Genomic DNA, 25,320 nt, shown 5'->3' with positions numbered 1-25,320 from the left:
CGGGAGCCCGTGGCGAATCTGCCGCCGGGGCTCTCCCGCGTGCGGGCCGCGCTGCCCGCCCTCCCCGCGGGGACAGTGGGCGGGCCCTGCGCGCCGTGATGGTTCGAACGAACCAATGGGGTGCGAGCTCTCGTTGTTTATAACCAATCAGCGGCGGAGGGGGGCGTGGCCGGCGGGGTCGGCGGTACCGCCCCCCCGCTCGCGTCCTCTCGGCGGGGCGAGCGCGACCATTTTGCGGGGGGGAGCGGCGGGAGCGGGTCCGGCACCGACACCGGCACAGCCAGCGGGATCGGGGAGCGACACCGCGATCGGCGCCGGGGCCGGCATCGGGGAGCGGCACCGGGGGCGGCGGCGGCGCCTGACGGGGGAGCGGCGGCTCCGCAGGCGCGGCCTGAGGCGCTGGGCCCAGCGCTCCCGCTCGCTCCGGGCGGCCTCAGCGGCCCCGGCGGCCTCAGCGTCCCCGTTAGCTCCGCGCCCGGCCCCGCGCGGCCCGCAGCACCGGGAGGATGTCGCGGCCCGTCAGGTGAGTGCCGGCGGGCCGAACCCGCGCAGGGCAGGGCGGGCAGGCCTCGCTCGGGGCAGGCCGTGCGGGTTTCTCCTCTATTTCCCCTTGTTTCCCCCCCGCTAACTTGGCACGGCCACCGCCATCCCCGCCGCATTTCTCCCCGCGCCGCTCTCCCGCAGCCGAGGGGCCGCGGCGGGGCTGCCCCGCGGCCGCTGTCCCACATTTTGTAACGGGGGAAAAGCGAATTTTTTTCACCGCCGCCGCCGCCGTGACCCACTTGGCGCGGGGCGGGCGCCGCTCTGGCCGCCATCCGCGGCCCCCTCCGGGCGGCGGGGCCGGGCCGAGCACGCTGCCGGGGGAGGGGACGCGGTGCCATCCGGCGAGGGTCCGGGGCACGGGGGCTGTGCATGGGGAACCACGCGTAGGGGAGGAGCCGCCGGGAGCCGCCCCCTCGGTGCGAGCGCCGCTGCCTTCACGCCCTGCTCCGCCCGCCCGGCCGGCTGCGCGCTCCGCCATCGCCTTCCCGCCGCTGTTTGCTGTCTTTTTCTTTTATTTCTGAGCGTTTGGCAGCCGGGCTGTGCTGGCGAGGTGGGTTTGTGGGGGGTGGCCGGGGTTTGAGGGGTGGGATGGAGCGGGGTGGGTTTGGGGATGTGCGGCATGGGGAAGGGAAGGGCTGGAGCTGTGTCACGGTGGGTATTTGGGGAATATTCCCTCAGTATTTGGGATATTTCTTCCCTCAGGGAATGGGCACAACCACAGAGCTCCAGGAGAGTTTGGACATTGCTGGGTGGGCTCGGATGGAGCCTGGTGGATTTGGGGATGTGTGCACGGGGAAGGGAAGGGCTGGAGCTGTGTCACGGTGGATATTTGGGGAATATTCCCTCAGTATTTGGGATATTTCTTCCCTCAGAGGGTGCTGGGAGCTGCCCAGGGACTGGGCACAACCACAGAGCTCCAGGAGAGTTTGGACATTGCTGGGTGGGCTCGGATGGAGCGTGGTGGGTTTGGGGATGTGGTGCCTGAGGGAAGCGCTGGAGCTGTGTCAGGGTGGATATTTGGGGAATATTCCCTCAGTATTTGGGACATTTTTGCCCTCAGAGGGTGCTGGGCACTGTCCAAGCTCCTCAGGGAATGGGCACAGCCACAGAGCTCCAGGAGAGTTTGGACATTGCTGGGTGGGCTCGGATGGAGCCTGGTGGATTTGGGGATGTGTGGCACAGGGAGATGGTGCCTGAGGGAAGGGCTGGAGCTGTGTCAGGGTGGGTGTTTGAGGACTATTTCTTCCCTCAGAAGGAAGAAACAGAGTGAAGAAATATTCCCTCTGTATATTCCCTCAGTATTTGGGATATTTCTTCTCTCAGAGGGTGCTGAGCACTACCAAGGTTCCCCAGGGAATGGGCACGGCCACAGAGCTGCAGCAGAGTTTGGTCATTGCTGGGTGGGCTCAGATGGAGTCTGGTGGGTTTGGGGATGTGGTGCCTGAGGGAAGCGCTGGAGCTGTGTCAGGGTGGGTGTTTGGGGAATATTTGGGATATTTCTTATCTAAGATGATGCTGGCACTGCCCAGTGTGCCCAGGGAATGGGCACAGCCACAGAGCTGCAGCAGAGTTTGGTCATTGCTGGGTGTCGGGTGGGATGGAGCCTGGTGACTTTGGGGATGTGGTGCCTGAGGGAAGGGCTGGAGCTGTGTCAGGGTGGATATTTGGGGAAGTATTTGGGATATTTCTTATCCAAGAAGATGCTGGGCACTGCTCAGTGTGCCCAGGGAATGGGCACAGCCACAGAGCTCCAGCAGAGTTTGGTCATTGCTGGTTGTGGGCTGGGATGGAGCGTGGTGACTTTGGGGATGTGGTGCCTGAGGGAAGCGCTGGAGCTGTGTCAGGGTGGGTATTTGGGGAATATTTGGGATATTTCTTATCTAAGATGATGCTGGGCACTGCCCAGGGACTGGGCACAGCCACAGAGCTCCAGCAGAGTTTGGACATTGCTCGGTGGGCTCAGATGGAGCAGGGTGGATGTGGGGATGTGGTGCCTGAGGGAAGCACTGGAGCTGTGTCAGGGTGGATATTTGGGGAATATTCCCTCAGTATTTGGGATATTTCTTCTCTCAGAGGATGCTGGGCACTGCCCAGTGTGCCCAGGGAATGGGCACAACCACAGAGCTGCAGCAGAGTTTGGACATTGCTGGGTGGGCTTGGATGGATTGTGGTGACTTTGGGGATGTGGTGCCTGAGGGAAGCGCTGGAGCTGTGTCAGGGTGGGTGTTTGGGGAATATTTGGGATATTTCTTATCCAAGAAGATGCTGGGAGCTGCCCAGGGAATGGGCACAACCACAGAGCTCCAGGAGAGTTTGGACATTGCTGGGTGTGGGCTGGGATGGAGCGGGGTGGGTTTGGGGATGTGTGGCACAGGGAAGGGAAGGGCTGGAGCTGTGTCAGGGTGGGTATTTGGGGAATATTTGGGATATTTCTTATCTAAGATGATGCTGGGCACTGCCCAGGGAATGGGCACAGCCACAGAGCTGCAGCAGAGTTTGCACATTGCTGCCAGGGATGCCCAGGATGGGATTTTGGGGTGTCTGTGCAGAGCCAGGAGCTGCTCTGGATGATCCCTGTGAATTTTTCCCCTCTCAGATATTCTGTGATTCCCTTGTGTGTCAAACCTTTACCAAGGAGGTGACAAAAGAGTGAACTCTGATTTAAATTGATTTATAGCAGAGGTGTTCTTGTCATGCTTTGGAATTTCCTCAGTCTCAGGTGATTGGTTGGGGTTTGATTCTATTCCCAGTTGGGATTTGATTCTATTCCCAGTTGGGATTTTATTCCCAGTTGGGCTGTGGATGTTTGGTGCCTTGCCTAATTTAATTTAACTAAAAAATACAAATTAATTGTGACAAAGCCATGTCTGTACATTTAGAGATGACAGCATTTGTGTTTCAGTAATATCTCTCATAATTTAAAATACAAATGGAACCCAGGAGTGGCTCAGGGATGGGTGAGCTCCCAAATCAGTGCTGGAGATTTCCTCCAGGTAAGGAGGAAAAGCAATCTTTAAATAAAATTCTTTAAAAGCAAAGCTTCTGAGCTTGAAATGAAATATTTTTATGAGAGTTTAAAAAAAAAATAAAATTCAAATAAACCACCTCTGTCCACTGCTGGAATGTTGGGAGAGGTCTCTGCTCTCAGGCTCTGCTGTGCAAGAAAATAATACAATAAAATAAAACAAAATCCAGCAGGAGCACAAAACCTCCAGGCACAGGGCAGGACAGATGCAGCAGTGCCTTAATTCCTGGATTTGATAATCCTTGCAGGGGAAAAAAGGGAAATATTCACTAAATATTCAATATAAATACATTATATTGCTCTGCTAGCCAGAAAACCCTGCACAGAGATTTAAATCCATTCATAAATTAATGAATTTTTTAACACTGGAATGAATTTTTTTTGCTGATTTTTGGAAAAATGGAAAAGTGAAAAATTCTTGGATGTGGAGTTTTCCTCCAGTCAGTGCTCTTTGAATTTATTGGTGTTTTCTGCTGGTTTATGGTTGAATTTTTGTGCACCTAAAGCAGTGAAATTCATCAAATCCATCCTAAATCTCAAGATTTTACTCTGCTTGTTGTGAAAATTTGATCTGATGGATGCAGCAGTGCCTTATCTCCTGGGTTTGATAACCCTTGCACAGGAAAAAAGGGAAATATTCACTAAATATTCAATATAAATACATTATATTGCTCTGCTAACTAGAAACCCTGCACAGAGATTTAAATCCATTCATAAATTAATGAATTTTTTAATGCTGGAATGAAATTTTTTTGCTGATTTTTGGAAAAATGGAAAAGTGAAGATTCTTTAATGTAGAGTTTTCCTCCAGTCAGTGCTCTTTGAATTTATTGGTGTTTTCTGTTGGTTTATGGTTGAATTTTTGTGCACCTAAAGCAGTGAAATTCAGAAAATCCATCCTAAATCTCACATTTTTACTCTGCTTGTTGTGAAAATTTGACCTGATGGATGCATCAGTGCCTTATCTCCTGGGTTTGATAACCCTTGCAGGGGAAAAAAGGGAAATATTCACTAAATATTCAGTATAAATACATTATATTGCTCTGCTAACTAGAAACCCTGCACAGAGATTTAAATCCATTCATAAATTAATGAATTTTTTAATGCTGGAATGAATTTTTTTTGCTGATTTTTGGGAAATGGAAAAGTGAAAAATTCTTTAATGTAGAGTTTTCCTCTTTGAATTTATTGGTGTTTTCTGTTGGTTTATGGTTGAATTTTTGTGCACCTAAAGCAGTGAAATTCAGAAAATCCATCCTAAATCTCACATTTTTACTCTGCTTGTTGTGAAAATTTGACCTGATGGATGCATCAGTGCCTTAATTCCTGGATTTGATAACCCTTGCAGGGGAAAAAAGGGAAATATTCACTAAATATTCAGTATAAATACATTATATTGCTCTGCTAGCCAGAAAACCCTGCACAGAGATTTAAATCCATTCATAAATTAATGCTGGAATGAAATTTTTTGCTGATTTTTGGTGAAATGGAAAAGTGAAAATTCTTTAATGTAGAGTTTTCCTCCAGTCAGTGCTCTTTGAATTTATTGGTGTTTTCTGCTGATTTATGGTTGAATTTTTGTGCCCCTAAAGCAGTGAAATTCAGAAAATCCATCCTAAATCTCAAGATTTTACTCTGCTTGTTGTGAAAATTTGACCTGATGGATGCATCAGTGCCTTAATTCCTGGATTTGATAACCCTTGCAGGGGAAAAAAGGGAAATATTCACTAAATATTCAATATAAATACATTATATTGCTCTGCTAGCCAGAAAACCCTGCACAGAGATTTAAATCCATTCATAAATTAATACTGGAATTAAGTTTTTTGCTGATTTTTGGTGAAATGGAAGCCTGGTGAAAAGTTTTTCATCAGGGTGAGATGTAGAGTTTTCCTCCAGTCAGTGCTCTTTGAATTTATTGGTGTTTTCTGATGGTTTTATGGTTGAATTTTTGTGCCCCTAAAGCAGTGAAATTCAGAAAATCCATCCTAAATTTCCAGGTTTTACTCTGCTTGTTGAGAAAATTGACCTGAGACTGAGTGTTAGGAAAAGGCAAGGAGTGAAAATGAAAAAGCTGAAATTACTGAATTTCTGCAGCTCTTGGGTAAATCTGCTGAAGTTCTGCAAAGAGCTTGGGCTGCTTATTGGGAAAATTCAATTAAATGCTTGGAGCCATTATTTATATCTTTTAAAATATATATATATAATATTTTTAATATATATTTATATATATTTAATATTGTTAATACTTTATATACACTTTATATACACTTTATATACACTTTATATACACTTTATATACACTTTATATACACTTTATATACACTTTATATACACTTTATATACACTTTATATACACTTTATATACACTTTTATATTGGTTTACATTTATATGTATTTATATATATTTATACATATGTATCATACATATATACATGTATATACATATAATACATATATATACATATATACGTATATACATATGCATATATATGTATTTTTATATATTTATATATTTATATATATTTAATATTGTTAATATTTTATATTTACTTTATATACACTTCAAATTTACTTTATATACACTATACTTTATATATACTTTATATATACTTTTATATTGGTTTACTTTTATATATATTTATATATATGTATATACATATAATACATATATATATATGTATACACCTATACATATATATGTATATGTATTTTTATTTATATATATTTAATATTGTTAATATTTTATACTTTATATTTACTTTAGATACACTTTAGATACACTCTATATACACTTTATATACACTTTACACTTTATATACACTATACTTTATATATACTTTACATGTACTTTACATATACTTTACATATACTTTATATATACTTTACATGTACTTTACATATACTTTACATATACTTTTATATTGGTTTACATTTATATGTATTTATATATTTATATATATGTATTATACATATATATGTATACACACACATATACATGTATATGTATTTTTATATATTTATATATATTTACTATTGTTAATATTTATATATACTTTATGTACACTTTATATATACTTTTATATTGGTTTACATTTCTATGTATATATATATTTATATATATGTATTATACATATATATATACATATAATGCATATATATGTATATATACATATATATGTATATGTATTTTATATATTTATATATATTTAATATTGTTAATATTTTATATTTACTTTATATACACTTTAAATTTACTTTATATACAGTATACTTTATATACACTTTATATACACTATACTTTATATATTCTTTGTATATTCTTTATATATTCTTTATATATACTTTATATATACTTATATATACTTTATATTTACTTATATATACTTTATATATACTTTATATATACTTATATTTTTATATTTGTTTACATTTATATGTATTTATATATATATTTATATATATGTGTATACATATAATACATATACATATATACATATGTATGTATATGTATTTAATATATTTATATATATTTAATATTGTTAATATTTTATATTCACTTTATATACACTTTATATTTACTTTATATACAGTATACTTAATATACACTTTAGATACCCTATACTTTATATATACTTTGTATTTAGTTATATATACTTATATATTTTTATATTTGTTTACATTTATATGTATTTATATATATTTATATATGTGTGTATACATACAATACATATACATATATATGTATATGTATTTTTATATATTTATTTATATTTAATATTGTTAATATTTTATATTTTCTTTATATACACTTTAAATTTACTTTATATGCACTTGTCAATAAAAGAGTTGGGGTTTGATACTTTATCAATAGAACAGCTGGGATTTGATAATTTATCAATAAAAAATAGAGATTTTTATACTTTATCAATAAAAAGAGCTGGGATTTGATAATTTATCAATAAAAGAGTTGGAATTTGATAATTTATCAATAAGAGTTGGGATTTGATAATTTATCAGTAAAAAGAGTTGGGATTTTTATATTTTGTCAATAAAAAATTGGGTTTTGATACTTTGTCAATTAAACAGCTGGGATTTGATATCTTGTCAATAAGAGTTGGGATTTGATAATTTATCAATAAAAGAGTTGGGATTTGATAATTTATCAATAAAAGAATTGGGATTTGATACTTTATCAATAAAGAGCTGGGATTTGATAATTTATCAATAAAAGAGTTGGGATTTGATAATTTATCAATAAAAAGAGTTGGGATTTGATATTTTATCAATAAAAAATTGGGATTTGATATTTTATCAATAAAAGTTGGGATATGAAAATTTATCAGTAAAAGAGCTGAAATTTGATAATTTATCAATAAAAGAATTGGGATTTGATCATTTATCAATAAAGAGCTGGGATTTGATAATTTATCAATAAAAGAGCTGGGATTTGATAATTTATCAATAAAAGAATTGGGATTTTTTGGACAAGGTGCTGATAAAATCCCCACCAATTCCATTTTGGAGCTCTATTAATATTGATTAATTAATTATTAATTACACATATCCTTTGTGTTCATTCTGACTGCAAAAGTTGCTGAATTATCAAAGTTTTTTTGGGATATTTTTGGGCTCCAAATGCAATAAAAGAAATCTAAATAAAAGATTTTGACTTTTTTTATTCCTTAAAACTTCAGTAGCCCTAAAGTGATAAATTCCTAATTTTTTCTTCTTTGTGTATTTATCAAAAATAATATTTATATTCTGAGACAGCAATCCAGATTATTATAAAAATCTCCTCAGGAAAATAATATTTTAATATATTTATTTAAGTACATTAATAAGTATATTAATACTGATTAAATATTAATTACACATTGTGTTCATTCTGACTGCAGAGGTGTCTGAATTATCAAAGTTTTTGGGATATTTATATTAATAAGTATATTAATATGGATTAATTAATTATTAATTACACATTGTGTTCATTCTGACTGCAGAGGTTGCTGAATTATCAAAGTTTTTTTGGGATATTTTTGGGCTCCAAATGCAGCTCTAAATAAAATATTTTGACATTTTTTATTCCTTAAAACTTCAATAACCCTGAAGGAATTAATTCCTAATTTTTTCTTTTTTGTGTATTTATCAAAAATAATATTTATATTCTGAGACAGCAATCCAGATTATTATAAAATCTCCTCAGGAAAATGCTATTTATGCTTTAATATATTTATTTAAGTACATTAATAAGTATATTAATACTGATTAATTATTAATTACACACTGTGTTCATTCTGACTGCAAAAGTTGCTGAATTATCAAAGTTTTTTTGGGATATTTTTGGGCTCCAAATGCAATAAAAGAAATCTAAATAAAAGATTTTGACATTTTTTATTCCTTAAAACTTCAGTAGCCCTGAAGGAATTAATTCCAAATTTTTTCTCCTTTGTGTATTTATCAAAAATAATATTTATATTCTGAGGCTCTAATCCAGATTATTATAAAAATCTCCTCAGGAAAATAATATTTATGCTTTAATATATTTATTTAAGTACATTAATAAGTATATTAATACTGATTAATTAAGTATTAATTACACATTGTGTTCATTCTGACTGCAGAGGTTGCTGAATTATCAAAGTTTTTTTGGAATATTTATATTAATAAGTATATTAATACTGATTAATTAATTATTAATTACACATTGTGTTCATTCTGGCTGCAGAGGTTGCTGAATTATCAAAGTTTTTTGGAATATTTTTGGGCTCCAAATGCAATAAAAGAAATCTAAATAAAAGATTTTTTTTATTACATTTTTTATTCCTTAAAACTTCAGTAACCCTGAAGGAATTAATTCCTAATTTTTTCTCCTTTGTGTATTTATCAAAAAGAATATTTATATTCTGAGGTTCTAATCTAGATTATTGTAAAATCTCCTCAGGAAAATATTATTTATGCTTTAATATATTTATTTAATTACATTAGTAAGTATATTAATACTGATTAATTAAGTAATAATTAACATTGTGTTCATTCTGGCTGCAGAGGTGTCTGAATTATCAAACTTTTTGGGATATTTATTAATAAGTATATTAATACTGATTAATTAAATATTAATTACACATTGTGTTCATTCTGACTGCAAAAGTTGCTGAATTATCAAAGTTTTTTTGGGATATTTTTGGGCTCCAAATGCAGCTCTAAATAAAAGATTTTGACATTTTTTATTCCTTAAAACTTCAGCAACCCTGAAGGAATTAATTCCAAATTTTTTCTTTTTTGTGTATTTATCAAAAATAATATTTATATTCTGAGGCTGCAATCCAGATTATTATAAAATCTCCTCAGGAAAATGCTATTTATGCTTTAATATACTTATTAAAATACATTAATAAGTATATTAATACTGATTAATTAAGTATTAATTACACATTGTGTTCATTCTGACTGCAGAGGTTGCTGAATTATCAAAGTTTTTGGGATATTTATATTAATAAGTATATTAATATGGATTAATTAATTATTAATTACACATTGTGTTCATTCTGACTGCAAAAGTTGCTGAATTATCAAAGTTTTTGGGATATTTATATTAATAAGTATATTAATATGGATTAATTAATTATTAATTACACATTGTGTTCATTCTGACTGCAGAGGTTGCTGAATTATCCAAGTTTTTTTGGGATATTTTTGGGCTCCAAATGCAGCTCTAAATAAAAGATTTTGACATTTTTTATTCCTTAAAACTCCAGTATTAATTCTGATTTTTTCTCCTTTCACAGGAACAGGAAGGTGGTGGATTACTCCCAGTTTCAGGAATCAGATGATGCTGGTAAATTCCATTTTTTTCCTGAATTTCCTCATTATTCCCATGCATTTTAATGAATATTCTGCTTCTCATCCCATCCTCAGCTGCAGCTCTGAGGAGTTTGAAAATCAAATTATTCTCATCTGGTTTGTGTTAAAGCAACAATGGTGATGGAAATATTTTTATTTTTATTTTTATTTTTATTTTTATTTTTATTTTTATTTAATGCTCTGTTCTGGGGCTCCTTGGTGCCACTTTTTGCACAGAAAAATGTGATTTTGATTTATTTTATGGCTCTGGTTGAGCCCACAGCATCAGGAATTTAGGGGGGATTGGAATTAAAAAAATATCATTTGTGTGAGTTAAATAGTGCTGGGTTACATCTGGAAAAAATGGGAATTAAAATCATGGATTCCATTCTAAAGTAATGGAATTTGTGTGGATTAATGAAATATGGCTGGATCACATTTGGAAAAAATGGAATTTCTGAATTCAAATTCTGAAAGCCATTTCTAAAATGATATAATCTGTGTGAATTATCAAAATATTGCTGGATCACATTTGGAAAAAATGGAATTTTGAATTAAAATTCTGGATCCCAATCTAAATTAATGCAATCTGTATGAATTAATAAAATATTGCTGGGTCACATTTAAAAAAATGGAATTTCTGAATTAAATTTTGGATCCCATTTGTAAAATAATATAACATATATATATATATATATATATATGTAATATAGATATATATAATAATAAGAATTATCAAAATATTGCTGGATCACATTTGGAAAAAAATGAATATCTGAATTAAAGTTGTGAAACCCATTTCTAAAATAATATAATCTGTGTGAATTAAAATTCTGGAACTCAATTGTAAAATAATGGAATTTGTGTGAATTAATAAAATAGTGCTGGATCACATTTGGAAAAATGGAATTTTGAATTCAAATTCTGGATCTCATTTTAAAAATAATAAAATCTGTGTGAGTTAACATTTCTGGATCCCATTTCTAAAAAATGTGATTTCTAAAATAATCTGTGTGAATTACCAAAATATTGCTGGATTGCATTTGGTAAAAATGGAATTTCTGAATTCAAATTTTGGATCTCATTTTAAAAATAATAAAATCTGTGTGGATGAACATTTCTGGATCCCATTTCTAAAATAATCTAATCTGTGTGAATTAACAAAATAGTGCTGGGTCACATTTGGGAAAAATGGAATTTTGAATTAAAATTCTGGATCCCAATCTAAATTAATACAATCTGTATGAATTAATAAAATATTCCTGGATCACATTTGGAAAAAATGGAATTTCTGTGAATTTCTGGATCCCATTTGTAAAATAATATAACCTGTAAGAATTATCAAAATATTGCTGGATCACATTTGGTAAAAATGTAATTTCTGAATTAAAATTTTGGATCTCATTTTAAAAATAATAAAATCTGTGTGGATGAACATTTCTGGATCCCATTTCTAAAATAATCTAATCTGTGTGAATTATCAAAATATTGCTGGATCACATTTGGTAAAAATGTAATTTCTGAATTAAAATTTTGGATCCCATTTGTAAAATAATATAATATATATATATATATATATACATATATATATATATAAATTAGCATATATAATATATATATTAATTAATTATATAATATACATGTTATATAAAATATATTATATATAAAATAAATAATATAGAGCCATGCAGAAATCTAAATAATACATCTAAAATCTAAATAATATACATCTAAATCTAAATAATACATCTAAAATCTGTATAATATACATCTAAATCTAAATAATACATCTAAATCTAAATAATAGATTTAAATTATTTAGATAATTAGATTAATCTATTAGATTAATCTATTAGATTAATCTATTAGATTTAATAGATTTAAATCTAATTATTTAGATTTAACCCTAAATCTAAATAATGCATCTAAATCTAAATAATACATCTAAAATCTGTAGAATATACATCTAAATCTAGATAATACATCTAAAATCTAAATAATACATTTGAAATCTATAGAATATATACCTAAATCTAAATAATACTTCTAAATCTAAATAATACATCTGAAATCTATGTAATATACATCTAAATCTAAATAATATATCTAAAATCTATATAATATACACCTAAATCTAAATAATACATCTAAAATCTATATAATATACACCTAAATCTAAATAATACATCTAAAATCTATAGAATATACATCTAAATCTAAATAATGCATCTAAAATCTATAGAATATACATCTAAATCTAAATAATGCATCTAAAATCTATAGAATATACATCTAAATCTAAATAATGCATCTAAAATCTATAGAATATACATCTAAATCTAAATAATAGATTTAAATTATTTAGATAATTAGATTAATCTATTAGATTAATCTATTAGATTTAATAGATTTAAATCTAATTATTTAGATTTAACCCTAAATCTAAATAATGCATCTAAATCTAAATAATACATCTAAAATCTAAATAATACATCTGAAATCTATATAATATACATGTAAATCTAAATAATACATCTAAAATCTGTAGAATATACATCTAAATCTAAATAATACATCTAAATCTAAATAATACATCTAAAATCTATAGAATATACATTTAAATCTAAATAATACATCTAAAATCTAAATAATATACATCTAAATCTAAATAATACATCTAAAATCTATATAATATACATCTAAATCTAAATAATACATCTAAATCTAAATAATACATCTAAAATCTAAATAATATACATCTAAAGCTAAATAATACATCTAAAATCTATAGAATATACATCTAAATCTAAATAATAGATTTAAATTATTTAGATAATTAGATTAATCTATTAGATTAATCTATTAGATTTAATAGATTTAAATCTAATTATTTAGATTTAACCCTAAATCTAAATAATACATCTAAATCTAAATAATATATCTAAAATCTATAGAATATACATCTAAATCTAAATAATGCATCTAAAATCTATAGAATATACATCTAAATCTAAATAATGCATTTAAAATCTATATAATATACATCTAAATCTAAATAATACATCTAAAATCTATAGAATATACATCTAAATCTAAATAATACATCTAAAATCTAAATAATACATCTAAAATCTGTAGAATATGCATCTAAATAATGCATCTAAAATCTAAATAATACATCTAAAATCTGTAGAATATGCATCTAAATAATACATCTAAAATCTAAATAATACATCGAAAATCTATATAATATACACCTAAATCTAAATAATACATTTAAAATCTATATAATATACACCTAAATCTAAATAATGCATCTAAAATCTAAATAATACATCTAAAATCTATATAATATACATCTAAATCTAAATAATACATCTAAAATCTAAATAATACATCTAAAATCTATAGAATATACACCTAAATCTAAATAATACATCTAAAATCTATATAATATACATCTAAATCTAAATAATACATCTAAAATCTAAATAATACATCTAAAATCTATAGAATATACATCTAAATCTAAATAATACATCTAAAATCTATATAATAAACATCTAAATAATACATCTAAAATCTATAGAATATACACCTAAATCTAAATAATACATCTAAAATCTATAAAATATACATCTAAATCTAAATAATACATCTAAAATCCAAATTTGAATGAATTTATAAAATCACTAAATTCAAAACAAACCCTGTGTCCTTTTCCTGTGCCATTTTTTCACTGTCACAAGCAAAGCTCCAATCTGTGATTTCACCCAGAACTTTGCTTCTCTCCCCATTTCCTTGAAATGAAATTTTTTTTCTTTATGAAATTTTTTCTTTTTGCTGTGGGTGAAATGTTGAATTTGAGCTGTGTGGGATTTACTGGGGCTGAGTTTTTCCAAATCCCAAATTGAATTTTTGCAGACGATGATTATGGAAGAGATTCAGGGCCCCCCTCCAAGAAAATCCGCTCATCTCCCCGAGAGGCCAAAAACAAGAGGAGATCTGGCAAGAACTCGCAGGAGGACAGGTAAAAAATTTTATTTTTATGCCAAATTTTATGCCAAATTAAAATTTTATGCCAAATTAAAATTTTAATTCCAAATTGGATTTTTTGGTAACATTTCCTGTGTGTGAGGAGTGGGCTTGCAGTGACATTGAGGGGAGACAGAAATTGTGTGGGAAATTCTTGTCCATCACTAAAAATGGGATTTGGGCACCAAAATTGGCACCTCAGGTGCAGCCTCTCAGGGCATCCCTGAGGTGCTCATTTCCCCAAGAGAGGTTAAAATCTCAATTTCAATTTCTATTTCTGGGATGAATTCTCAGGAGGACAGGTAAAAATAAAAAATTTGATTTTTTGGTAACATTTCCTGTGTGTGGGATTGGGGGCTGAGACACTGAGGTGAGACAGAAATCGTGTGGGAAATTCTTGTCCATCACTAAAAATGGGATTTGGGCACAAAAATTGGCATCCTGAGGTGCTCATTTCCCCATGAGAGGTTAAAATCTCAATTTCTATTTCTGGGATGAATTCTCAGGAGGACAGGTAAAAATAAAAAAATTTGATTTTTTGGTAACATTTCCTGTGTGTGTGGGGAGTGGGAAACCCTTATCCATCACTAAAAATGGGATTTGGGCACCAAAATTGGCATCCTGAGGTGCTCATTTCCCCATGAGAGCTTAAAATCTCAATTTATTTTTCTGGGATGGAGATCTGGGAAGAATTCTCAGGAGAACAGGTAAAAATAAAAAATTTGATTTTTTGGTAACATTTCCTGTGTGTGTGGGGAGTGGGAAACCCTTATCCATCACTAAAAATGGGATTTGGGCACCAAAATTGGCATCCTGAGGTGCCAGGGATTGAGGGCAGGAGACATTTGTGGTTAAAATTTCAATTTCTGGCAAGGAGATCTGGGAAGAATTCTCAGGAGGACAGGTAAAAATAAAAAATTTGATTTTTTGGTAACATTTCCTGTGTGTGTGGGGAGTGGGAAACCCTTATCCATCACTAAAAATGGGATTTGGGCACCAAAATTGGCATCTGAGGTGCCAGGGATTGGGGATATCTGGAAATTTTCTGCCTCTTTATTCCTCATTTTGGGTCATCCATAAACAGAACCTGCTTTGGGATTTGAATTTATGATTTTGGGAGTTGCTCCTCAGTGCTGCTCTGCTGAAAAATGAAATTTTCCTTTAAAATCTCCATTTTGCAGTGCCCCAAATGATTGCCACAAGACCTTTAAAATAATATTTTTTAATATTATTTTTTATATTTAATTATTATTAAATATAATAATTTAAATAAATAATATAATTATTTATTTTATTATTATTTTTTATATTTAATAAATAATATTTTCAATTTCAGCTTCAGGGATGCTGGTTCTGAAAGTTCTTGAGGTTCTTGTTGTGTCACCCCAAAATGTCTTTTATTTTCTAAATGAATGAAATTATCATTTGAGAAATATAAATATATATAATTAAGAGCAAGAAATATAAATATATAAATTAAGAGCAAGAATTTCAACAATGACATAAATACAAGTGCTGACTTAAAAATCTTAATTTCATTTATAGATTGCATATAAACCCTCAGAATTGTAATTTAAGTGGAAACCTTATGGGTTGCTTCACCTCAATCTGATTATTTCCTGATTGAATTTTTTCTGGGATTAAAAATTTGAATTTTTATTTGAAATTTGAATTTGATAAAAGATTCGAAACACTTTACCTGTGATATTCTGCCCAAACCTGTACTTAACACCATGTCCTCTGTTTTCCCTTACATTTAATTTTTTTTTTTTTTTAATTTAAAAAAAAATTTAAATTAAATTTAAAAAAATTTAAAATTTTAAAATTTTAAAATTAAAAAAAAAGAGGAAAAAAGAGGAAGAAAAGGAGAAAAAAAGAGGGGGGGAAAAGAGGAAAAAAAGGAGAAAAATGCGGAAAAATAAATTTTTTTATTTTTTTTTTTTAATTTAAAAAAAAAAAAAATTTGAAATCTTCCCAACCATGACAACTCCACAGCCAGCTGATTAATCCTGAAGCATGTCCAGAAAAAATTAAAAATTCTCAGCTTGGACATCATTTTCTCTTTACAATTTTTTATTTTCCACACAAGAGGGACTGAAATAAATCTGGGACAAATATTCAGATTTATCTTTGTGTTTGCAGTGAGGACTCAGAAGACAAAGATGTGAAGACCAAGAAAGATGATTCACACTCAGCAGGTAATGACAGCATTATCCTGATTTTTTAAATCACATCTGTGACAGTTCAGGAGTAGAATTTGAGACAAAAATTAAATTATTTTGATTTATTTTTGATTTAAGTCATACATTGCTTTGGGATAATTTTATTTTTTTTTTGTGTTATGTGATGATGGTGTAAAATTTAGATAGATTGATCATTTCTCTGTAGTTTTTATGCAGAAAAAATTGAAAAATCTGCATTTTGGTGGTTTTTCCTTGCAGATGAGGATTTTGGCAGTGAGGATGATGATGTAGGAGCCGATGATGGCAAAGCCGACAGCGACTACGAGAGCTCCCAAAAAAGCAAAAAAGGAAAAAAGGCCAAAGCAGACAAGAACAAGAGAGCAGCCTCCAAATCCAGGAAAAGGCCTGCAGGTAACAGGGGAAAAATGAGGAAAAATGGGGAAAAAAAGGGGAAAAAAAGAGGAGAAAAAGAAAAAAAAAGAGAAAAAATGGGGAAAAAAAAGGAAAAAAAAAGAGGAAAAATGGGGAAAGAAAAGAGGAAAAATGGGGAAAAAAAAGAGGAAAAATGGGGAAAAAAAAGAGGAAAAATGGGGAAAAAAAGAGGGAAAAAAGGAAAAAAAAAAGAGGAAAAATGGGGAAAAAAGGAGGAAAAAAGAGGAAAAAAAGGAAAAAAAAAGAGGAAAAATGGGGAAAGAAAAGAGGAAAAATGGGGAAAAAAAAGAGGAAAAATGGGGAAAAAAAAAGAGGAAAAATGGGGAAAAAAAGAAGGAAAAAGGGGGAAAAAAAGAGGAAAAATGGGGAAAAAAAGAGGAAAAATGGAGGAAAAAAAGGAAAAAAAAAAGAGGAAAAATGGGGAAAGAAAAGAGGAAAAATGGGGAAAAAATGAGGAAAAATGGGGAAAAAAGAGGAAAAATGGGGAAAAAAGAGGAAAAAAAAGGGGAAAAAAAGAGGAAAAATGGGGAAAAAAAAGAGGAAAAATGGGGGAAAAAAGAGAGGAAAAAGGGGAAAAAAAAGAGGAAAAATGGGGAAAAAAGGAGGAAAAAAGGAGGAAAAAAAGGAAAAAAAAAGAGGAAAAATGGGGAAAAAAGGAGGAAAAATGGGAAAAGAAAAGAGGAAAAATGGGAAAAGAAAGAAGGAAAAGTGGGGAAAAAAGAGGAAAAAAGGGGAAAAGAAAAGAGGAAAAATGAGGAAAAGAAAAGAGGAAAAATGGGGAAAAGAAAAGAGGAAAAATGGGGAAAAGAAAAGAGGAAAAATGGGGGAAAAAAGAGGGAAAAAAGGAAAAAAAAAGAGGAAAAATGGGGAAAAAAGAGGAAAAAAGGAAAAAAAAGAGGAAAAATGGGGAAAAAATGGGGAAAAAAGAGGAAAAAATGGGGAAAAGAGGGGAAAAAACAGAGGAAAAAAGGAAAAAAATGAGGAAAAAAAGGAGGAAGAAAAGGAGAAAAAAAATGGGGAAAAAAGAGGGAAAAAAAAGGAAAAAAAAGGGGGGAAAAGAGGAAATAAAATGACAAAAAAAAAGAGGAAAAAAGAGGAAAAAAAGGAGAAAAAAATGGGGAAAAAAGGGAAAAAAAGAGGAGAAAGGGGAGAGAAAAGAGGAAAAAAATGAGGAAAAAAAGGAGGAAGAAAAGGAGAAAAGAGGAAGAAAGGGGGAAAAAAAGAGGGGAGGAAAAGAGGAAAAAAGGAGAAAAATGGGGAAAAAAGGAGAAAAAAGGAAAAAAAGGAAAAGGGGGAAAAAGAGGAAAAAAAAAAAAAAAAGAGGAAAAAGAGGAAAAAAAGAAAAAAAAAACCAGGAAAAATGGGGAAAAAGGGGGAAAAAAAAGAGGGGGGAAAGAGGAAAAAAAGCAGAAAAAAGGAGAAAAAAAGAGGAAAAAAGGGAAAAAAAAGAGGAAAAATGGGGAAAAAAGAGGAAAAAAAAGAGGGGTAAAAAGAGGAGAAAAAGAGGAAAAAAAGGAGAAAAAAAAAGAGGAAAAAGGAAAAAAAGGAAAAAAAGGAGGAAAAAAAGAGGAAAAAGGAAAAAAAGGAGAAAAATGAGGAAAAAATGAGGAAAAAGGGGAAAAAAAGGAAGAAAAGGAAAAAAGAGGGAGAAAAATGGGGAAAAAAGGGGGGAGAAAAGAGGGAGGGAAGAGGAAAAAAGGAGAAAAATGAGGAAAAAATGGGGAAAAAAAGGAAAAAATGAGGAAAAAAGGAAAAAGAGAAAAAAAAAGAGGGGAAAAAAGGGAAAAAAGAGGAAAAAAAGAGGGAAAAAAAAGGAAAAAAATGAGGGAAAAAAAGAGGGAAAAAAAAGGAAAAAAATGAGGGAAAAAAAGAGGGAAAAAAAAGGAAAAAAATGAGGGAAAAAAGAGGAAAAAAAAGGAAAAAATGAGGGGAAAAAAGAGGAATAGAAAAGGAAAAAAATGAGGGAAAAAAGAGGAAAAGAAAAGGAAAAAAATGAGGGAAAAAAAGAGGAAAAGAAAAGGAAAAAAATGAGGGAAAAAAAGAGGAAAAGAAAAGGAAAAAATGAGGGAAAAAAGAGGAAAAAAAGAGGGGAAAAAAATGAGGAAAAAAGGGAAAAAAGAGGAAAAAAAGAAAAAAAAAGAGGGAAAAAGAAGAGGAAAAAAATGAGGAAAAAAGAGGAAAAAAAGAGAAAAATGAGGAAAAAAGGGGGAAAAAAAGAGGAAAAAAGAAAAAAAGAGGAAAAAAAGAAAAAAAATCACTTATTTTGCAGAGCATCTTAGTTGGGTGGGTACTGATGATTTTGAATTCTCCCCCAGTACCCAGTGAGTGTTCCAACCCTCCATAAAACCCCTCAAACCATTTTGCTGCCTCTGGGGGAGTTTTTTCCTCTTCTCTTACCCAATTTTGGTGTTTTCCTGCAGAGGACAGCGAGGATGAGAAGGAAGATCACAAAAATGTCCGTCAGCAGCGCCAGGCGGCCTCCAAAGCTGCCTCCAAGCAGAGGGAGATGCTGCTGGAGGATGTGGGCAGTGAGGAGGAGGAGCAGGAGGAGGATGAAGCTCAGTTCCAGGAGAGTGAGTCAGTGGGCACTGAGGGGGGGAATTGGGCTCCTCATTTTCATTGGTGTGCTCCAAATTTGCAGCAAAATTTGTGTGGTGTCCCACAAAATTTATCTTCACAAATGGCTAAAATGGGTCAGATTTAAGTCATCAAATACTTAAATTATATTAATGTGGCTGTGGTAACTTGAAAGTTGGAATTTGTCATGAATTTGCACCATTTATTGTCCTCCAAGCTTGGTGATGTACAGTGGAAAATAACCCAGTGCTTCAAAAGTGATTTGGAATTATTGCAGTCTCACAAAATTTGTGTCCCACAAAATTTATCTTCACAAATGCCTAAAATGGGTCAGATTCAAGTCATCAAATACTTAAATTATATTAATGTGGCTGTGGTAATTTTCTGTGATTTGAAAGTTGGAACCCCTCATGAATTGCCACCATTTATTGTTCCTCCAAGCTTGGTTGGTGGGAGATAACCCAGTGCTTCAAAAGTGATTTGGAATTATTTCAGTCCCACAAAATTTATCTTCACAAATGCCTAAAATGGGTCAGATTTAAGTCATCAAATATTTAAATTATATTAATGTGGCTGTGGCAATTTTCTGTGATTTGAAAGTGGGAACCCCTCATGAATTTGCATTTATTGTCCCACAAGCTTGGTTGTGGATTTTTTGCAGTCTCACAAAATTTGTGTCCCACAAAATTTATCTTCACAAATGGGTAAATCTGTTAATCCTATCCTTGCTTTTTATCCAGAATGAGATTTAAGTCATCAAATACTTAAAATTATATTAATGTGGCTGTGGCAACTTGAAAGTTGGAATCTGTCATGAATTTGTGCCATTTATTGGTCCTCCAAGTTTAGTTAGTGGGAGATAACCCAGTGCTTCAAAAGTGATTTGGAATTTTTGCAATCTCACAAAATTTATCTTCACAAATGCCTAAAATTGGTAAGATTCAAGTCATCAAATAATTAAATTATATTAATGTGGCTGTGGTAATTTTATGTAATTTGAGAGTTGGAATCTGTCATAAATTTGATTTATTGTCTCACAAGCTTGGTTGGTGGGAGATAACCCAGTGCTGTGGAATTATTGCAGTCTCACAAAATTTATCTTCACAAATGGGTAAAATGGGTCAGATTTAAGTCATCAAATACTTAAATTATATTAATGTGGCTGTGGCAATTTTCTGTGATTTGAAAGTGGGAACCCCTCATGGATTTGCACCATTTATTGTCCCACAAGCTTGGTTGGTGATGTACAGTGGAAAATAACCCAGTGCTTCAAAAGTGATTTGGAATTATGGCAGTCTCACAAAATTTATCTTCACAAATGGGTAAAATAGGTCAGATTTAAGTCATCAAATACTTAAATTATATTAATGTGGCTGTGGTAATTTTCTGTGATTTGAAAGTTGGAATCTGTCATGAATTTGTGCCATTTATTGTTGATCCAAGCTTGGTTGGTGGGAGATAACCCAGTGCTTCAACAGTGATTTGGAATTATTGCAGTCTCACAAAATTTATCTTCACAAATGGGTAAATCTGTTAATCCCATCCTTGCTTTTTATCCAGAATGAGATTTAAGTCATCAAATACTTAAAATTATATAAATGTGGCAACTTTCTGTGATGTGAAAGATGGAACCCCTCATGGATTTGCACCATTTATTGTCCCACAAGCTTGGTTGGTGGGAGATAACCCAGTGCTGTGGAATTTTTGCAGTCTCACAAAATTTATCTTCACAAATGGCTAAAATGGGTCAGATTCAAGTCATCAAATACTTAAATTATATTAATGTGGCTGTGGCAATTTTATGTGATTTGAGAGTTGGAATCTGTCATGAATTTGATTTATTGTCCTCCAAGTTTGGTTGGTGGGAGATAACCCAGTGCTTCAAAAGTGCTGTGGAATTATGGCAGTCTCACAAAATTTATCTTCACAAATGGCTAAAATGGGTCAGATTTAAGTCATCAAATATTTAAATTATATTAATGTGGCTGTGGTAATTTTCTGTGATTTGAAAGTTGGAATCTGTCATGAATTTGCATTTATTGTCCCACAAGCTTGGTTGGTGGGAGATAACCCAGTGCTGTGGAATTATTGCAATCTCACAAAATTTATCTTCACAAATGCCTAAAATGGGTCAGATTTAAGTCATCAAATATTTAAATTATATTAATGTGGCTGTGGTAACTTGAAAGTTGGAATCTGTCATGAATTTGATTTATTGTCCTCCAAGCTTGGTTGGTGGGAGATAACCCAGTGCTTCAAAAGTGCTTTGGAATTTTTGCAATCAAAAGTTTTTAAAGTTCAACACCAGATTTTAGGATATAAACTGAAAATTTAAATAACTAAAAAGTTCACTCAATGAATCTGTAAGAATGTGTAAGACAAGAAAATTCACCTTGGTGCCTTTTCCTTGCAGATAATTTTGTTTTATTCCATGGATGTGAGTGTGTGTTTTCCAGAGATCTATTTCTTTTTCAATTTTAAATTTTTAATTTTTTTTTCTAGATCTATTAAGCAGCCCTAAATTTTAATTATAAACTTCTCAATTATTTTTTTTTTGCTTTTTTCTATCTCTGTGGCATTGCTGCTGTAAAAACCCCCAAATGCAAACCCACAAAATCAGAGTTTATCCACAATTTCACTGGCAATCCCAGCTGGATTTTTCCTTCTTTTTTGTTTTTTTTTTCCCAAAAAAATTGAAATTTCCTTCTTTTTCCAGCAGATTCAGGCAGTGATGAAGATTTCCTGATGGAGGATGATGATGACAGTGACTATGGCAGCTCAAAAAAGAAAAACAAGAAAGTTTCCAAGAAATCCAAACCAGAGAGGAAAGAAAAGAAAATGCCCAAGCCCAGGCTAAAGGCTACAGGTGAGTTTGTATTTAATTGAAAATATTTAATTTAAATTTAATTATTTTAATTCAATTATTCAATTTAAAAATCCTCATTTTCTTTTTGCTGCAGAGGTTGGGTTGAAATCTTGAGGTTCACAAAAATATTGGAAAAACCAAATTATTGAAAGCAGCAGGATGGAATAATGAGCTGGTTTTAATTCTTTTAATCAATTTCTAAATGAAGAATTAAAAAATATGAATAAAAACTCAGGAAAAACTTTCCCTGCCAATTCTGACTTTTTGTGTCTCACAGCCAAATAACAACAATTTGTGAAACCAGAGGAAAACTGGATGCATTTCTGCAGGAAATTCAAATTATAACAGCAATGTTGGACAAGAGCTGTGTCCATTTCTGATGTCACATCCAGCAATTAAACACAATTAAAAAATTAAAAAATTAAAATAATTAAACACCTTTAAAATCTCATTAAATTGCTTTTCATCTTTAATTAGGAATGCTAAAAGCACTGTGTGGGTATGGCCAACAGGGAGGAGAAATTGTAAAGAAATTGTAAAGAAATTGTAAAATTGCTTTTGTTGGGTGTGGTGGGAAATGGATTTATTATGGATTTTTTGCAAGGAAAAAAACCCAAAATAAAAACCCCAAAAAACCCCAAAATAAGAGATAATGAGATTGTTCAATTAAATTGCTCTTCACCTTTAATTAGCAATGCTAAAACCACTGTGTGGGTATATCCAAACTTCTGAATTATTTAAAAATCTCATTTTTGGGGAGTTTTTTGAATTATTTAAAAATCTCATTTTTTTGGGGGGGATTTTTTTGAATTATTTAAAAATCTCATTTTTTGGGGGGGAGTTTTTTGAATTATTTAAAATATCTCATTTTTTTGGGGGGGATTTTTTTGAATTATTTAAAAATCTCATTTTTTTGGGGGCGATTTTTTTGAATTATTTAAAAATCTCATTTTTTTGGGGGGAGTTTTTTGAATTATTTAAAAATCTCATTTTTTGGTGGGATTCTTTTGAATTATTTAAAAATCTCATTTTTTTGAGGGGAGTTTTTTGAATTATTTAAAAATCTCATTTTTGGGATTTTTTGAATTTTAAAAATCTCTTTTTTGGGGGGATTTTTTGAATTATTTAAAAATCTCATTTTTTTGGGGGGAGTTTTTTGAATTATTTAAAAATCTCATTTTTTTGGGGGGAGTTTTTTGAATTATTTAAAAATCTCATTTTTTTGGGGGGAGTTTTTTGAATTATTTAAAAATCTCATTTTTTTGGGGGGATTTTTTGAATTATTTAAAAATCTCATTTTTGGGGAGTTTTTTGAATTATTTAAAAATCTCATTTTTTGGGATTTTTTTGAATTATTTAAAAATCTCATTTTTTGGGGGGGATTTTTTTGAATTATTTAAAAATCTCATTTTTTTGGGGGGGGAGTTTTTTGAATTATTTAAAAATCTCATTTTTTTGGTGGGATTTTTTTGAATTATTTAAAAATCTCATTTTTTTGAGGGGAGTTTTTTGAATTATTTAAAAATCTCATTTTTTTGAATTATTTAAAAATCTCATTTTTTTGGGGGGGATTTTTTTGAATTATTTAAAAATCTCATTTTTTTGGGGGGGATTTTTTTGAATTATTTAAAAATCTCATTTTTTTGAATTATTTAAAAATCTCATTTTTTTGGGGGGGGATTTTTTTGAATTATTTAAAAATCTCATTTTTTGAATTATTTAAAAATCTCATTTTTTGGAATTATTTAAAAATCTCATTTTTTGGGGGAGTTTTTTGAATTATTTAAAAATCTCATTTTTTTGGGGGGATTTTTTTGAATTATTTAAAAATCTCATTTTTTTGGGGGCGATTTTTTTGAATTATTTAAAAATCTCAATTTTTTTAGGGGGATTTTTTTGAATTATTTAAAAATCTCATTTTTTTGGGGTGTTTTTTTTTTTTTTCCTTTTTTTGCTGCTTCTAAATTTTACAAAATTTTTCTTTTTCCAGTGACCCCCAGCCCAGTGAAAGGCAAAGGGAAGGCAGGTCGTCCCACAGCTTCCAAGGCAACAAAAGAAAAAACCCCATCCCCAAAAGAAGAGGATGAAGAACCTGAAAGTCCCCCAGAAAAGAAAAAATCCACCAGCCCTGCACCAGAAAAATCAGGAGATGAGGGCTCTGAAGATGAAGCACCCTCTGGTGAAGATTAAAAAAAAGCAATTGAGAGGGAAAAGAAAAAAAAAAGAAAAAAAATCTTTGTTTAAAAAAAAAAAAGAGGAAAAAAAAAAAGAAAAAGGAAAAGAAAACAACACTTAGGGGTAGAACACAGGCTGTGGTTTTGAATGCTGGCTTTGTTTTCAGCTGGGTAATCCAGGGAAATTCTTTTTTAATAAGAGAAAAACCTTTCTCTGCAGTGAGATTTTCAAATTAAAATGGTCTCTGTTGGCCATTCTGTTCTCCCTCCCTGCCAAATCTGAAAAGCCATTGGAGACAAATTAGAACAAACCATTCAATATTGGATTTTTATTCCAGATTTGATTTTTATTCAATATTTGATTTTTTTTCAATATTGGATTTTTATTCAATATTGGATTTCTATTCAATATTGGATTTCTAATATTGGATTTCTATTCAGTATTGGATTTCTATTCAATATTGGATTTCTAATATTGGATTTCTAATATTGGATTTCTATTCAATATTGGATTTCTAATATTGGATTTCTAATATTGGATTTCTATTCAATATTGGATTTCTATTCAGTATTGGATTTCTAATATTGGGTTTTTTTTCAATATTGGATTTCTATTCAATATTGGATTTCTATTGGATTTCTAAT

The 25,320-nt window shown here is 32.6% G+C and overlaps 1 protein-coding gene across 2 annotated transcripts; it reads left to right on the top strand.

Moving 5' to 3' along the window:
- The first annotated feature begins 231 nt into the window (after positions 1 to 231).
- Positions 232 to 24,999, top strand: NUCKS1 (nuclear casein kinase and cyclin dependent kinase substrate 1). 2 transcript variants are annotated; one of them, XM_064733022.1, is made up of 8 exons: positions 232 to 523; positions 10,354 to 10,403; positions 14,333 to 14,438; positions 16,586 to 16,641; positions 16,885 to 17,037; positions 19,479 to 19,631; positions 22,355 to 22,501; positions 24,492 to 24,999. In XM_064733022.1, exons 1-8 carry the CDS (start codon positions 507 to 509, stop codon positions 24,689 to 24,691), a joined length of 882 nt encoding a protein of 293 aa, XP_064589092.1. In that variant the 5' UTR covers positions 232 to 506; the 3' UTR covers positions 24,692 to 24,999. The 2 variants fall into 2 exon arrangements, with proteins under 2 accessions (XP_064589092.1, XP_064589091.1); XM_064733021.1 differs by having other exon boundaries at positions 233 to 523; positions 22,352 to 22,501.
- Positions 25,000 to 25,320: the final 321 nt, after the last annotated feature.

This window comes from Zonotrichia leucophrys, chromosome 26 (assembly GCF_028769735.1).
Source record: "Zonotrichia leucophrys gambelii isolate GWCS_2022_RI chromosome 26, RI_Zleu_2.0, whole genome shotgun sequence".
Lineage (NCBI taxonomy): Eukaryota > Metazoa > Chordata > Aves > Passeriformes > Passerellidae > Zonotrichia > Zonotrichia leucophrys.
This window is presented reverse-complemented; position numbering and strand designations above follow the sequence as displayed.